General features: G+C 37.7%; 1 protein-coding gene across 10 annotated transcripts in view; it reads right to left on the bottom strand.

Annotated features, from left to right (window-relative positions):
* Positions 1 to 17,974, bottom strand: part of MPDZ (multiple PDZ domain crumbs cell polarity complex component) — a 105,898-nt gene that overhangs the window by 70,371 nt on the left and 17,553 nt on the right. For 6 of the 10 annotated variants that reach the window (XM_052700733.1, XM_052700735.1, XM_052700739.1 and 3 more), the window contains 7 exons: positions 14,891 to 15,112; positions 13,889 to 14,028; positions 12,514 to 12,727; positions 10,283 to 10,411; positions 9,065 to 9,268; positions 3,228 to 3,342; positions 1,197 to 1,285 (listed from right to left, as the gene is read on the bottom strand). In XM_052700733.1, coding sequence (XP_052556693.1) covers positions 1,197 to 1,285; positions 3,228 to 3,342; positions 9,065 to 9,268; positions 10,283 to 10,411; positions 12,514 to 12,727; positions 13,889 to 14,028; positions 14,891 to 15,112 — 1,113 coding nt within the window. The remainder of the gene's footprint in view (positions 1 to 1,196; positions 1,286 to 3,227; positions 3,343 to 9,064; positions 9,269 to 10,282; positions 10,412 to 12,513; positions 12,728 to 13,888; positions 14,029 to 14,890; positions 15,113 to 17,974) is intronic. The other 4 variants (XM_052700736.1, XM_052700740.1, XM_052700741.1 and 1 more) reach the window with 4 other exon arrangements.

Genomic DNA, 17,974 nt, shown 5'->3' with positions numbered 1-17,974 from the left:
AGGTAGCTACATTAGCTAGCTACGAGTCAACACCAGAGCAAAGTGGGGAGAAGTATTCTGGGTGCCCGTCACAACAAGGCCATGAAGAGCTGAAAAGAGTCAGGAAGCACTGTTCAAGGTGCCCCATACAGCCTGCCTGATTACTCCAACACCCCCACCTTCAAGTAGGAACTACTTGGGGGAAAAAAAAAGTTTTATAAACAAATAAGTAATACATAAACAAAACAAATAGAGCCATGGTCAGGACAACTAGCTAGAGTGGGGTGAGGAGGAACACAGTCATTCACTGTAACAGGAAGAAGTACAGAGCACAGCTCTAGGCTCAAAAAATCTCAGACACAGGGAAGTCTGCTACTGAACACAATGAAGTTTAATTTCCCTATCAAGCACTGTACCAGCTGCCCAGTTGTTATTTATAGTCCAGTATTTTAATGACTACAGTTTTAGATATTTTACCTCATTAATTCAGTTTTGTTTTCTGAATACTCCGGAGTTGCTCAATTTCATCCCACTGTCTCCAGCATACACAACTTTTTGTTCTTCTTACTGCAAACTCAAATCTCACACTTCCAAACCAGTAATTTCTGAACTACCTTCCAGGAGCATAACAACTCCTTACTGCAGTAAGGAGTTTGGGACTATCTGACATATACACTCCATTATTGTAACTGCTCCTGAAAAAAGAACAGTTCCATTTTCACCTTTAATCATTTTCTTGCTTTTCTGAACTACTTCCAACTCTGGCATCCTTCTAGATGTTAGGTAATGAAAAATGACCCGTGACTATTTAATGTTCCCTACATCTAAGTAAACCACATTTTTCCCCTTCTCTATCTGCAAGTCCAGATGTAAGGTTCAGAAAGTCAAAATTCCTAATAACATTTTAATAACATACGTTAAAAATCATTTTGAAAATAGTTCCATAATTTGTATCAAACTTTGAAACTCTGCCTTTATGAACCAGTTTCAACGGTCCTACTGATAAGTGCACAGGAGCAGATTTCCTTAAGAAATTAAGTAACAGGTGAGTTACATGTAGCATAATCAGAAAGCTAATGTAATTAAAGGCTCAGTTAAAAAGGATTGACCACTTCAGTGACAATCTTAAATGTTTTAAGCAAGTATTTTACAAGCATGTTTTAACATCTCGTGTAAGAATAGAGCTTTGCAAGCTTTTCATCTCTTTGCTTACTTACAACTATAATTTGATCTCCCACATGGATTCTGCCATCTTGTTCAACAGCGCTGCCTTTTGTAATGCTTTTCACAAAGATGCCAGAAGGCTCTGGTATGAAAAAACAGAGCAATTTACATTAACTAATAAATCAAAGAAACAGTTTAAATAATGTAAATAATTACCACTAATATCATCAGCGAAGAGAGACAAGAAAGAAATTACAATCTACAAGATAAGCAAAAAAAATCAAGAACACACATGTTTTAAATAAAACATATATAATATTATTTTTCTAAAATATGAGTCTCATATGTTTGCATTGGACGTGATTTTACTCAAGATTTTGCAACTCCAAATTCCCACTGGTTTCAACAAAAATCAACACTGGCCAAAAAAAAAAAAAATAAAAGCATCTATTTTTCTGTTTTTCTTGGCTAGATTTAAAATTGAAAAGCAGAAAATTTGGTTTGGGTACACTAATCTGGTGAAATCTGTATTTTATGTATGCTCAGCATGCTTAAAAAATTGTGTGCTTGGGTAAATAAATGCAGAATGTTACAAACAAAGACTAAAATGTTTGCTCGAACCAGCTTTCCAGTAAAGCACTATTTGATGCAATTAAAAAAAAAAAAAAGAGAGAGAGAAAAGCAGAAAAAAATCCAAACCTCAAAATAAATCCAGCTTAGACAATTAATCACTTTGAATCAGAAGAAAAAGTTAGATACACAAAATAACTATGGAAAGTTTAATTAAAAAAAAATCCCAACAGCAATTTTGAAAAAAGAATCAGTTTCAGAAAAAAAACACAGAAAAATGCGAAACAACTTCATCTCAGTGAAGAGAGAATATCTAGACATCCTACATGGATGACTGCAGTATTATATACAAAATAACATTAGCATGAACTGGTACGAAATCATGGTCACAGCCCTGTAAAAGGGTTTTAACAGCTGTCAAGAAATACCAGTGCCTTCAAAGACCAAAAGACTTGTCTTATCTAACCTCAGTATGACAAAATTTAGCAAAGAGGAGGGTCAGATTTCTGGTTTGCTCTAATTACTGTACTCAACTTGCGAAAAGACAACAAGTATATTTAAATTATGAGAATGACAATTGTTTTCTGGTTTTTATTAGTTTTTTTTTCCTAGGTTTTGAGAATATTTAAATGGCTCATCTTCCTAGTTTCCAAGTATTTTTATATCCTGTAACAACTGCATAGTAAGATGTTATTTGTCAGGTTAAAGAAAGATTTAAGTAGAGTCCTCATTGTCCAGCAGTTTTATTTGTCAGATGAAATTGTTCTTTACCTAATTGTTATGTCATAAAATTAAGGATGCTCAATTAGCACCTGAGGCATGAAGATACTGTAATGCAGTCACACATAGCATAATAATCTAAAATCCATTCAGCGAAAACATGCTGTGACATCTATCACATGTTCTATGATTTTATTTGCCTTTTGAAGGTTTTACTGGAAGATACTAAAGAGCATACTTAAATCAACCGTGACTATTCTAACTTACAGAATAGTTTATCTAAATTGCTTCAGCTTCTCAAAGACAGTTAATTATGCCAATAATATGCAATATATCTACCCATAAGGTTTCCTAACATGTATACGAGTAAGAGTCATAAGCACAGTATTTTGAGAAGGTTTAAGGAATATTTGAAAACTGTGCCTTCTTAACTGTGTTTTATTTGCCATATCCTTCTAGGGAGGCACCAGAGAGTTCTGAATCATTACTCTGAAAATTGTAATTGAAATTACACAGAAAAAATACACAACTGTACATGAACACTGATGCACTTATTTACAGTGTGAATTTGGGAGCCAATGAGTAAGTTAACCTAAATCTGTAACAATCCAAGAGATCAACAAACTCTGAGTATAGTCAGAGGTCACTGAAAGGAATTTTTGATCTGCTAGTTAATATTATACATGCTGCTTAAAAATATATATATATATATATTAACACTTCCTGAAACTCATCAGAATGTTAATGTGTTAGCTTGTCTTTAAAACTGAAAATCTGTAGGAATCTATAATTACCTGATGTTTTGTCTCCAATGTAACCAGCAATAGTTATTCCTAATCCTTGGATATTTTTAGTGAGTTCCACATTAAACTTCTCTCCTTCTTCACAACTATCAACAGAAGTGTCTGTCTAATAAGAAAAATATTAAGAAAGCATGCAATATTAAACATAGACATGAAGAGAAAAAAAAAAGGTATAAACTTTATTTTTGCTCATAAAAACAGAGAAGTTAAGCATAGGCAACATGTTTAACCATAAAGCAACACAAATCATGCCTTCTCCAACTCTTGCCTCTAGGATATTACTCTTCAGGCTATAAAATCATTTGATGAGTAAAAATGACTAGAATTTTAAAAACTGAACAACAAACCTCTTCTACACTAAGTTACAGAAACTGTTTTTAAATACCATATGATGTAGATTACAGATTTTCTGGAACTTCCTAAAAATCAATCTTAGACTCTCATCTTAAAAATACATTCTTCTCCTATTTGTATAAATTCCTGTTCAATAACTACAACTATTTTTTCCTATGCATACAAGTTTAAAACAGAATTAAAGCTATTTAACTGAGGCAATTATTTTTCTTGTTCTTTGGAAGACTTAAAAAAATTTTTTAGACAGTAGCAATTGAAGTTCCACTTAGCTAAATAATGACAACCTCCACTAAGACCTACTGCATCCCCTCCAGATGTCCACAACAAAGAATACCATAGCAAAGAATTCATTTACTTTTTGTTAATAAAATTATCCATTACAGAAGAATGTATATTAAATTCACATTTCAGTAGTAATGCTTTAATATAACAGAAAAAAAATACAATTTAAAAATCTTAATCTCAACATTAAAAAACACTTTTTTTCAGAAATTTCCATCTTTCAGCTATCTAAAGTGTGTATTTACTATCCACTTCCATAGCTGACAAGTGTCAGTGCATGGCTACATGTTTATACAGACATCAGTACTTACGAATAGCTATTTCAAATATATGTGTAAGTACAGTAAAAATCTATAATGAACCCGCTGTACTCCTATTTCATGTTGCCTCTTGCATGGTAAGACAGGCTGTCCTGCTTCTCTCTTCCTTCCCACCCCTCACCCCTCCAAAAACGAAAAGACACTTCAGGAGAGCTATGATACTATTTGCTAAAAGAGAATCTGACTTCTGATTTCAGCTATTTATCTGAAAAACTCCATCTAAAAACACAATCAGAGGAAAAATAACATTCAAGTGCTTTAACTACCCTTTACAGTTTTGGAAGAACAATATGCTCTCACAAGAGCATCATGCAGACTTAGGCCGCTATGTTTTTGTAAGGAAGCAGACAAATCAAGAAAAGGTGTTTCATCATCACCTTCACTTCACTGACGTTTAATACCCAGATTCAATTTGCTGAGGATTGCAGCATCATTGAGTGTTCCCTCCTCCAAGAAGCCTCTGTGCAGGCAAAAGCAGTTTTAAAACAGTCTGCTCCTGACAGGAATGGTGTACTAGGTATTAAAAGCAAAGGAAATGAAGGAGGCAAACAAATGAGGCCTCTTGGAGGCTCACAGCTTTTTTTTCAGTATATCAAATTCTACATATCCTGCAAATGGCCTCATTGTGTAACCACAGAAAAGCAAATGCTCAAAAATATATACAGATGAATTATAAAATTCAGCTTCCTTTCTCAAATTGTCACTTTACAGATCACTAATAGGTCATATATTATTCATTTTATCTACAGGAAAGCCATGGTCTAATGCCTCAGTGCTTCAGAGACAGCAGCAGAGACATCACTCTCTCCTCTTAAGAGACTCCAGAATGACTGAAAGTGTGCATGTTAAGATTAACTATCTTAGTTAACCTTATACTCATCCTGACTGTTGTGGTTATATCTGTTTTTTTCCACAGATCCCATTACAACAAACAGAATGTAAAACAATGGCAGTTATGTAAGGATTTATTAAAGAAGGCTTTTTAATTTTGATGCATCTGAAAAGCAGTTTGTAGCTAGCGAGAATATATCTAAAGAACAACAGGAAAAAGTAAAATGGAAAATTCTTTTCAAAGCATAAATTTTATCTATATGTAGGCTCAGAAGCACCTTTTTGTCTCACATATTTCACATATTCACATTTAATTGTATCTGATTATAATTACATATAATTATGTGACAAAACATTAAGGGCTTTAAACTAGATTTGAAGCAGGAAGAGGATAAAACCCAGCTGTTGAGAGATGAGCCTACAGGCTGGAGTTGTGTGTGAGACCAGTAGAGCAGCTGAAGTCCACCTACAATGTTGGTGATAACCTATCAGATGGCATGCCACAATCAGAAGGGCTGCATTCTAGTGAGATGCTTCAGTCTAATACACAAGGCACTTGATACAATGAAGCACATTCGAAATGCAAGGTGAATACAAGGTAAGGAACAGTTAAGAAGAGAGAAAAGCCTTGGGTCAGTCCAAGGTATGATGTCACTGCTGTAAGAGAAATAGTGGGAAAAGTCCTGTGACCTGTGTGCTCTGAACAATTACAGGCTTCTCCGAAGAGACAGGCAGAGGAGGAGAAGCAGAGTGGTGCTGCCATATGCAATGCAGGGGCTGGACTGTATAGAGCTGTCAGCTAGTGATTACATACAGTCGAGAGCCTTTGGTAATGACTTTCTCAAGTCAAATATTAATTTCATAGATATCTTTTCACAAATAATTAAAGTACCTGGTAAGGACTAAGAGACAAGCAAATAAAGATGATATTGCTGTGAGAATCCTCGATAGACCACCCAGGCAGGAAGGTAATACTGATGAATTGCGAATTGCTTCTAAGAAACTAAGAGAGCCCTCTGCCCTTGTCCTTACGGAGGGCTTCAATTTGATAGACATTAACTGGGACACCACACATCTTATCCAAGCAAGTCCAGGAGATTTCTAAAACACCTTTCTAGTACAGGTACTAAGGGAGCCAGGGAGGAAAGGTGCCCTCCTAGATTTGTTGCTTGTGAACAGAGAAGACCTCACTGCTGGCTATCTTGACCAAGTGACCATGATGTAGTCAAATTTAAATTTTTTGGTGATAGGAGGAAAACTGCCACAAAAACATCAACCCCAGACTTGTGGAGAGCAGATTCCAGACTGCTCTGGGAACTAGTTAGGAAGCTGGGATATTCATTTTGAAGGCACTGGAGCCCATCAGTGCTGGTCACTTTTTAAGTACCACCTCCTGAGAACTAAGAAATAGGCAATTCCAAAACATCAGAAGTTAAGGAGGCAGGGCAGAAGGCCTGAAACAGGGGGCTTCTTCTAGAGCTTAGGCAGAAAGTGTACGGCCACATGAGAAGACTACAGAGATACTGTTTGCCTTTGCAGGGAGAAAATCTGTGCAGCTAAAGCTCAGTTTGAGTTGAAGCTGGCCAATACTGTAGTGGACAATACAAAGGGGTTTTTAAAATATGTTAACAACAAAAGGAGGAGCAGAGAGAACATTGGTTCATTTCTTGATGAGAATTGTCACCTTAAAAAAGGGAGAGATGAAGATGAAGCACAGATATTTGATGCCTTCTCTGCCTTTGTAACACTGACAGTGGGCTCTGGGACTGCAGATGCCCCATTTTGGAGGACTGTGACTGTGGTAACAATCAACTCCCAGACCATTTTGAATCAGACGCATATAAATCCACGGAGCCCAATGGGATTCATACCAGGATTCCCAGAGAGCAGATCAAATATCATCACAAGACCTCTCTCAATTATTTTTCACTGGTCTTAGGAAACGGAAGAGGTTGAGTGGAAGTGGCAAACACTGTTCCAGTTTTCAAGAACGGCAAGAAAGAAGACCCCAGTAACTACAAGCCTGTCACTTCAGTGCCTGGTGAAATTATGGAGAAAATTATGCTGGGAGTTATTGAAGAACACCCAAATGACAACGTGGTCATTGGTCACAACCAACACATTTTCATGAGGGGAAGGCTCTGTTTAACTAACTTAATTTCCTTTTATGACAAGCTGACTAAGGGAAGCCAGTTGGTATCTTTTTGGATTTCAGTAAAGCTTTTGATACTGTTTCTCACAGTATTCTACTGAACAAAATGCCCAGCACATAGCTAGCCAAAAACCTAATGTGGTGGGTGAGCAACTGGCTGAGAGGTTGGGCCCAAAGAATTATAGTAAAGAGAGTTACATCAGGCTGGCATCTAGTCTCTAGCAGGGTTCCCCAGTGCTCCACTTAAAAGCCAATTCTCTTTAACATCTTCACAAATGACTTTGAGGTAGGACTAAAAGGCGCTTTTATCAAGTTTGCTGATGATACTAAACTAAGAGGAACCGCTGACTCGATCAATGGTTGAAAGGCCTTGCAGAGAGACCTAGATGAATCAGAGAGCTGGGCAATCACCAACTGGTTGAAGTTTGACAAGAGCATGGGCCTGATTCCACACCTCAGAAAGGGCAACCCTGGCTACACACAAAGACTGAGGGATAAGACACTGGAAAGCCGCCCTGCTGAAAGAAGTTCAGGGATCCTGGTTGACAGCAATTGGAATATGAGTCCACAGTGTACTCAAGCAGTCAGAGAGGTCAACTGTACTCTGAGGTGCACCAAGCATGGGATTTCTAGCCAGTCAAAGGAAGTGACTGTTCTGCTCTACACTGCACTGGTGCAACCTCACATTGGTAACTATGTGCAGTTTTGGGCATCACTGTACAAAAAACACATAAAACTATTAGAGTCCAAAGGAGGGCTACAAAGATGGCAAATGGTCTAGAGGGGAAGACTTACGAGGAATGGCTTAAGCATCCACAACCTCCTTGAGCAACCTGTTCCAGTGTGTCACCACCCTCTTAGTGGAAAAAATTCCTCCTAATATCTAACCTAAACCTCCCCTGACTTGGTTCAAAACCATTCCTCCTTGTCCTCTCTATCACTATCCACTCTTGTAAAATAAACAGTCATTCTCCTTTCTATTTATATGGTCCTTTCAAATATCAAGCGGCCACATAGAGGTCACTCCAGAGCTTTCTCTGCTCCAAGTGAAACAAACCCATTTCCCTCAACCTTTCTTCATGAGAGAGGTGCTCCAGCCCTCTGATCATATTACTGGCCCTCCTCTGGACCCATTTCAAGAGTTACACATCCTTCCTGTACTGGGGTTCCCAGGCTTGGATGCAGTACTCCAAATGGGGCCTCACCAGAGCTGAGTAGAGGGGGACAATCACCTCCCTCTCCACCCCTTTTTTAATGCAGCCCAAAACACAGTTGGCCTTCCACGCTGCAAATGCACACTGCTGGCTCATGTCCAGCTTCTCGTCCAGCAGGACACCAAGTCCTTCTCCACAGCGCTGCTCTCAAGATCTCCTGGTTTCTTCTCCTGGTTTGCAAAAATACCTGGAATTGCCCCAACCCAAGTGCAGCACCTTCTACTTGGCCTTGTTGAACCTCATCAGATTCTCATGTGCCCACTTCTCCAGCCTGTCAACTGATGATATGGAAATAAAAATGATTCTGAAGAGAAAAATTATAAGTGAACTGTGAGATGTTACAGAAACAGCATGCTCTGAAGAAAAAATTACATGGATACTTTCCAAAGTATTACTGCAAAATCACAAGCAAGTCCAAGGGTTAATTAATCCAGAAGTTATTCAGGTTATATCTTTATTTCCAACCCTGCATCTTGGAAAGATTTAAGCATGCAGTTCCTTGCAACGTGGACTGATGACATTTAAAATCTCCCAGAGAGTAAGATAAAAACACTGCTACTGAGAATAAAAATGCTGACTTTTGAGAACATAAGCATGAGAGACATTCAAATAGAAGTTAAAATAAAATTATGTTTGAAGTATAGGTATGCTACAAGTATATTTACTGTTGCTTACTTGTTTCTCTGGTGTCGGGATGGGTACTGGAGTACCTGGTGGGACTGCTGGTGGAGGTGGTTCCTCAACAGGACCTCTTGCAATTACCAGTTTCACTCGATTTCCACACTGCCTCAGAACTTGTGCCACTTGTTCACTGCTCATTCCAGTCAAGTCAGTATCACCAATCTTCAAAATGTGGTCTCCACTACATAATCTCCCATGCTGGATGGGAAAAATAAACAGTGAAGTAACCACCCTGCAATTTCTCCCATAAATAATAAAATTAGGGAATGACTACATGGTAACCTGTAACGCATATGAACTAGAGACTATTTGAATACCAAATCAACATCCTCATAGCATGGTAGAAGACAAGTGTGTTACCTAACGGCACACTAATTTTGCTAGATATTTCTCAAAAAATATCTTGGACATTCTTTATTTACATAGTCACCAAAGCACGAAAAAAAATGCACATAGTTATGACTACCACCTGCTAATATGTTACAGTTGTTTAGAGAATTCCAGAGTTCATTTCCAAACACAGCATAAAAAGGTATACTCAGCATTATGATTCTATTTAAAAAACAGCTCTCAGAATTAAGCAAAACTTAAAATACACTTCTCTCTTAGTGTGATTCAGTTAGTTATACTGTTTCACACTTCTATTTATTTAGCTTTATTCTCCTATTTAAATAATAACAATGTTCATAAGAATTTAGCCCATAGGAAAGTATTAAAGTGTCTCTAAATGAATTTGTCTGTTTGCTCAGGGTCGAGCTCAAAATGGGTTCTGATGACCACTTTCAAATAGGTAGCTACACAGCCTGTGTTTTAAAGCAGACTTATGAAGGCTGACGCTTGCACTAACTTTAAGAAAACCTAACAGAGAGATGTATAATCACCATTCTTTCTACCTGCATGGGCAGAGGGGACAAAATGATTACTGCCTTCTTGAATTACAACTCGTATATTCATGAAAGAATTAGAGGTCTACATGCATCAGTATCAAACCTACAGTAGATGTAAAAAAGCAATGTGGAAACTACTTCAACTTTTATATTCAAACACACAGATTCCCAGCACCAAATAAATCTTTACTAAGGAGAAGATTCACCATATACTCTCCTTCCTATACTTCAAAGTAAAAAGCTAGCACTAGTTAGTATGAGTATAAAAGTAAAGAGAAACTTCACACTGTACTGAATGATAAATAGAAAGGTTGGTTGAATTTACCTGATCAGCTACCCCTCCTGGGAGGATGGTCTTAACAATCACTCCTGTTGACTTTCCACCAACTATCCCAAATCCCAAACCTGAGCCATCATTCACCAGCTCTATGGTCTCCACATGCTGCCAGTGCACCTCAAAGAAAAAAACATTAAATTTGCAAACGATAAAAATAAGGATTTACATATTAACACTTCTAAATATTTTCTCTTATTCCTCAAGTATGGTTTCAAACAAAGAAAGGTAGGAGGAAGGGTAGTCAACAGAACCAAAAGTTCAGTTCAGTTGGAAGGGACCTACAAAGCAAAAGTTAAAACATATTAATTTGGGCATTATCCACTGTGTCATAAACACTAATGATCACAAGGAATCAAGTATCTTGCTAAGAAGTTTGTCCCAGTGTTTGACCACTTTCACAGTAAAGAATTGTTTCTAATGTCCAATGTGAACATCCCACTGCATAGCTTTGTGCCTTGGCCACACATCCTGTCATCAGGTAAGTGGGCTGTCATCAGTTAAGAAGGTCTAGCCACTCCTGAAAATGACTGCTGAAAGAATTTATGCAACTATCTATGACTTTCCACCTCCTTGTCGGTGAGAAAATAATACTGCTGCTTCTAGGAAACCTCACAGAATTGGAAAACAAAACCTTCAAATATGCGCGTATTCACACTGGCACACGAAACACATCAGAAAGTATAAACCCCATTCAAAGACTAAGACTAAATGCAGCAGTAGAAATTGCAAGTAATGCATTAACAGAATTTCTCCCTGTGCAGTGAACAAAGCTTTCTGAGTTGTCTGCAGCACTGCACTGAAATGACTCTGACTGTAGGCTTCATTTTGCAGCAGAAGTGTAACTGCTCTGAAAGACAAACGGTAGCTCACACAGTACAGTACTGAACAGATGACTGGAACGTTCATGGTATTGATTTGTTCTTGCACTAAACACATCATTAACCCATCTAAAATTTAAAACCAGAGCTGGTGTTCGATCAGGAAGGACCTCAAAAATAAAGTGTTATTTTGGTATAAATCAAGATACTGCAAATATAAGCCACATGATACTTCTTGGTATCCACAGCCTTAACATAAACCAAAGACAACAAGACAAATCCCAAACAAAAAAGGAGGACTTCAAGAAAAAACTACTTTTCAGAAGCAACTGAAAACTAAGGGAAATGACTAGAAATGACTAGAAAAAACATGCATAAGAAAAAAAATGAATGAGCTATGGCATGTTTTAAAGGAACATTTTTCAAAAAGACGTTTGGGAAATACAGAGGTAATCACAAAAAGAAAGAAGTACACAACACAAATACTGCAAGAAAGCAGGCCTATCCTGTGCATTGACAGGAAAGGGTTATCTGATCTGCAATATTTCTGCACACATAAGGAAACAATAAGGCAAGGCTTCTGAAATTCTGTTACCAAATGTTTTATGCTAGTAGTTAAAATACACTAAAATAGTTGATAGAACGTTCCATATACCTCTAGTTACAGACTACCCTGAAGAAGACTCACAGATAAATGAACAGTGAGATCCAAACATACAACCCTGGGGGGAAGCAAAAATGTATCAGCCATTACATGAGGAAGATACTAGGAAGAGAGAAGCATAGCATTACTGTTCTTCTGATTTATCTTCTCTTCATCTAGATGTGTAAAAGCTTTCAAAAGCAGCAGAGCTGACTTCTGTGCGTCCTAAAGTGTGCCCCTACCTACAGCATTTTGATAGCTTCCTCTATTGCTTTATTTGAGACCTACTCTTATAACAGAACAAAGGAGCAGAGAAGTATCCACTGAGCTGGTTGTGTGGATTAGTATGCAGTTCCACAGAAATTTATTTTTGCCCACAAAAGGAAAAAAGAGCTCTTGTTTACTGCTATGTTAAAACAGAACTTTATACAGGAATGTAAATCTGCTGTATTTGCAATGTTGAAGATACAGTTTGGCAGACAGAAGGAGTATGGCCAACATTGAGATCACACACACAGAATCACACACAGAATTGTAGGGGTTGGAAGGGACCTCCAGAGATCATCGAGTCCAACCCCCCACAGCAAGGCTAAGCATTTTCTACTCTTTGCATGGGACAAAGTGCAACAAAGATACCTGGAAGAAAAATCTGCAGATGAAAAAATATACGTGCAAGTTACAATAAAAAATCCCCAAATATTAGATGATCTAAGCAATACACACCCAGAAGTGAATACACACACCTGGGTTATACTTACCGGGTTGGAATGGGCTGAAACTGTGCTAGCAGCAGATGGAGACCGAGAAACTACAGGACTGATGAGCTGAGGAAAATTGCCTCTGGCCACAACTAGCTGGACATTATCTTTTGCTTTCTGTAGGATGCTGATAGCCTGTTGATGTGTAATTGTCTGATCAAGGGCTTGTCCATTAATAGCAAGGATTTGATCTGCTTCCTTCAGCTTTCCATCTCTGTCACATATGCATCAACCGGGAAGGGGGGTGACAAACCAACCAAACAAGAAAAATCAAAAAAGTGTTGCCACAGCAATTATAATATTTTGACAGTTTTCCAGTACTTTCAATATCCTCTTCTCTATTTCAACTACTTTTTAATCTTTCCCTGCAGTTCTGCTGAAAGGAGCTGATGCAGCACCCTGGTGATTGCTTCCTTTGAAGCTAATCCTTCTGCCACTCTCCCCTGGCTCCTACCCCCTAGCTACCTTTCTTCTCCCTGTACCTCCATCCGAGACTAAGCATATTAGATCTCAAGTCACTCCCAACCATTGCCTGGGAACTTATGTATATTCCCAACTTTGAGCCTCCTGCCTAACAGACCAACTGCTCTACTTCGTTGAGTGCACCCATTCTGAATATTCATCAAACCATTGACTGGAACACACTTCCATCAAGATGTTATGGTACCTAGTTTTGTTTCATACAAACAAACAAACAAAACAAAACAAAACAAAACAAAAAAAAAAAAAAAAAAAAAAGAAGGGGAAGGAAAAACCAGAGAAAAACCGGAAAAAAAAAATCATAAAATAGATCCCTTTTAAGTGAGAAAAAAAGGCATGAATAAATCATACAATAATTCTTCACTTTCTGACAAAGGAAGCACTACTGTAAAACTACATACCAAGCCCTTCCCTAGACCCACTTCAAATGGTCTGTGTAGGCTTTATACAGTTAAGTTGCCCTCTGCCTCCTTCACTGCTTCTACCTGTTTCACAACACACTGTCCCAAGCAGAGACACTGGCCACGTCTTCAGCATCCTAAACTGGCAGTGCTTTACAAAACAAAGGGCAGTACTGCGCATAAGAATCCATATTACACCAGCTTCTATATTACAAGTAGTCAACAACATTCACAAAAAAATGCTATTTGGCTTTAACATATAATATTTTATTTGTGAACTTGAACTATTTGCCAGAGGGCTCTGAAATATTTATTACTACCAGGATCTTTCTGATCTTTCTGATCATGACTGTAAGAACTGTAATAGTGAGTAATGCTAGGCTGCATGGCTCAAGGTGCCAAGTGAAGCACATGCTCATACCACAAATATATAAACTCAACTGTAGTGTGACATTAACACCTGGCACAGTACAATATTTCAGTTGTCATCTTACCTATGTGCCACACTTCCCTCCTGGATTTCTTGCACAAATATTCCTAATTCTCCTCTGTTTTCACTCTTGAGCCCCACAACACTGAAGCCCAGGCCACCACTCATAGGCTTAATAAGCTCAATTGTCTCAACAGGACGACCCTGTTAAGCAGAAGAAATAAAAGGGTACAGATATTAAAAGTGTCAAAGAGCAGAATTAGTGAATGTGGTAAACAATTTGTTAAATGAATTTTCAATCTGACCTCTACAACTGGGCAAGGATACATAAAGTTAGTAAGTGAAACACAGTTATTCAGTTCTGAAATGTAACTATCGTATCAGCGTGGTAATTATTACTAAGGATTTGAGAGAGAAGAGAAAAAAACAGGAAAAATCAGTTCAGTATAGAGCTCAGGTTCAAGAGTCACAAAACTAGGATATTCACAATGTACAATCTCAGAGGGTATAGGACAAATTTGATGCAGGACAAGAAATAAAAGGATGGAATTCAAAGAAAAAGCATAAGTGTGCAAAAGGCTTTCTAGAACATCAGAAGACTTCCCATATCCAGCTCTTTCAAAGGTTAATTAGAAAAATTCCAGAACAGATGCACAGCCATTCTCAGCCACAACCTGATTCACATACAACTTCTGCCTACCACAGAATCATAGTAAGATTACAGAACACCACACAGCGAGGTCAGAAAGGAAAAAGGAATTTCTCATCTTATTTTCAATGACATAATTAGCTTTAATTAGTTATGTACACAAGAGCATGCTATATCAAAGCATATCCTACATATGTGCATCAGTGACCACCGAAAGACAACAGCATTCAGATCTATGAGTGTCATACTGCCCAGCTAAAGACAGTATCAGCAGAAACAACATCAAGGCTACTTTTCCAATACTGTTTTCTCATGTACCAACTGCTTCTCACATTAAAAGGTTACCTTTGTTTTGTTTTTTATAGGAAGTATGTTACTCTTTTGCCACATTTGAGGATTAGCAGAAAATATGGTTACCTGGGACATACTTCTGATCAGTTGCTCAAAGTCATCACTAGTGGATTTCCCATTAATCTGTGGAGTAATGGATCTGATTGATGCTTCCAACACATCAGCTGGGCTGCCATTCTGCTGAGCCAACAAATATGACTCATTATGCGGTAAGGACCCTGTATTCACACCATGGTGGAGAAGCTGAGGGAATTCACTAGTGGAATGTACAGAAGGAGTAATATTTACCTGAAAAAGATTAATAACAACACATTTAAGGATACACCAGAGTTCTTCCTACTTACCATAAAGCATCATGACTGGTTAATAGCTTTTAAAAAATATTATAAATCCCATTTTCTGACTTTAGAAATATTATTTAAAAATTAAAAATATATATATTTGTAGTTGATGACAGTTGTAAATCATTAGCTAAAACATGACAGAAGGTGAAAATAGCAGCCTGAAGTACACTAACGCTGGTGGTAAACAACTGAACAAGCTTTTTCTATGCTGCAAAGCTTTTGGAAAGCAAATTGTTCAATTACTTTACAAGAAAAAAAAAGCACGCACATTTTGATGCATGAAAAGAAACCTAATCTATGATGTAGGAAACAATGATCTGAATGAAATTTCACCAGTCTGGGTTTCTCCACCATTACATACTAAGGCGGTCTCCGTGACATTCCACACTTTAGAATTACAAACAAAATTACCAAGCAACTCCAGTGTCACCAGGCTGATCTGAAAACCAGTCATATACAGACAGATCTGACAATACCTTTCTGTTACAGCAGAAAATAAGAGAAGTACCTACCTACCTTGCACAGACCTAGTAAATAACCTAATTTCATGCAGCTCTCAAATGGCCAATCCAATGAATGTCTGGGAATGAGGGAACAGAGATACTACTTTATACAAATACATAAAGCTCAGGAGAAGAAGCCCTCAGTTACCCATTGCTTCACTTTCTTGTTTACTATCAACAGGGACTGTTTTACTTTACATCAGTTTCATGCATGCGTGACATACTAACCTCACTTTAGGGCCACTTTACTTTGCCCTCAAGAAACAGTAAGTAACAGACTCACAGTGCAAAAACTCTAGCAATCTGTACAACAGAGAGAAAATTGATTCTCTGTCCTCAAAGCCTTCTTTCTAAATTTCAAAGATCAAGAAAAATAATCTCAATTTGAGAACGTAATCTAAGATAGCCACTAAACTGGTTTCAACTGTTTAGGTTACTGCCTTTAAATTATTCTCCTAAAGCTATCAGTATAACTCTTCACCACAAAACTCCCTCTCACCTAGGTGATTCAAGAAAATGTATCAGAACAAAGGTCATTTGTTGAATATCCTATCTGTCTGGATATAAGTATCAAGATACAGAATAATAAAAGGTAACATTGGAAAGAAAATCTCAACAGCATCAAGCCTTCTTGGCCATAACAAAATGGAAAACTAGTGCACTTTTGAACTCAAGTGACTTTCACTGCAGTGACTATGTTCTGTTGGCCAAGTTCAGGAAGAACTACTTGTTACATTTCAGACAAATCAGAATACTTAAAACATACACACATAAACTTTCTTTAAAAGCATACAGTCATTTTTGCAAACCTGTAAAGAACAGACTGGTAAATTCTGTTCCACAGTAAGTGCATTTAAGAACAGTCTGATCTCCCTTAGGTTGTACGTGTGGATATAAAACTAAGAAAGCCCGTGCTTTACTGTGTTTTCTCATCAGCTGGAGCCCACGCTACAGATTAATTCACTTTCACATTCCCAGTGTCAGTGACTTCCATGTATAAAGGTTTGCACTGAACTTGGCCAATTAACATGCTTAATTTTTGCTCTCCTCCACCTTCAAATCTAGCAACACATTCTCCTGCCATATTCCTTCCTATACAGCTATCATGGGTACAATCATTATTTATAAAAACATTTTATACCATTGTAATTAGCATGCCTCATACTACTTCTGTTTAAAAACATTTTCAAATTGTCACAGCAATTAAAGTGAATGAGATACAAATTCAAACCGCTTCCTGTAAACTCAAGGGCCACACCCCAGAGATATGGTATCACAAGTTTTGATCAGTCAGGTATGTGTTTATTTTCCAAATTTCTGTGCTCATTGCAGAAAAAAAAAAAAAAAAACACACTTAACTACCAAGCCTGCTGAAAATTATCATATTCAAATTTTGCTTGGTGGAAAGAGTAAGAAGAGAAATCATCATCTTCATCAGGAAAGCAAGCAACACTAGTCTAAACAAGGCAACAGCACTGTGCGAACAAAATGATTCTTCTCCATGAAGAGGCGACAGCTCATAAAACCTCTCCATGAAGCCTTTGAAGACTTTGGTGATTTCATATTATGCACGCTTCAGTAGGAATGATTAAACCTTCAGAAAAATACATTAAATACTTAGATTTCATTTAGTACAATTCTAAACACAACAGTAGTCTGTCTTGACATCTATTTAATGTGGCAGAAACTTGAAGTTTCACCTGCCAGAACAGCAAGAAGGGTCACTGATATTGCCATCAGCTCTGTGAAACTCATGTGTGCATGAAAACCAGCTTTGAACAGAGTGCATAGTCATCTTCCCAGACAAAAGAGGGAGAAAAAAGATTTTATTTTTTTTTTTAATGACTTCTAAGAGCAAAATTTGACTCTAGAAATAAATAGACTCCAGAAGTACACAAACAAACAAACAAATAAAAAGTTAAGAAATATAACAATCACCTATCATCTTTCCATCATGTATCAGCATTCCTGGTCATCTGGAAAAGTCCCAGAGGATTAGATGCTTGCCAAAGTGACTCCAATCTACCAGAAGGATTCAAGGGAACTACCTGTCAGCCTGACCTCAGTACCAGGTAAGGTTATGGAACAGACCATCTTTAGGGAGATCACATGGCATGTGCAGGACAACCAGAGGATCAGGCCTAGGCAGCATGGGTTCATAAAAGACAGGTCCTACTTGGCCAACCTGATCTCCACTGTGAGTGACCTGCCTGGTGGATGAATCTGCCTGATTTCAGCAAAGTCTTTCACACTGTCTCCCACAGTATTCTCCAGTTGGCAGCCCATGGCCTGGACAGATACAG

This window comes from Tympanuchus pallidicinctus, unplaced genomic scaffold (assembly GCF_026119805.1).
Source record: "Tympanuchus pallidicinctus isolate F22 unplaced genomic scaffold, pur_lepc_1.0 scaffold4, whole genome shotgun sequence".
Taxonomy (NCBI): Eukaryota; Metazoa; Chordata; class Aves; order Galliformes; family Phasianidae; genus Tympanuchus; species Tympanuchus pallidicinctus.
The sequence above is the reverse complement of the archived record's forward strand: the minus strand, read 5'-3'. Positions and strand labels throughout refer to the sequence as shown.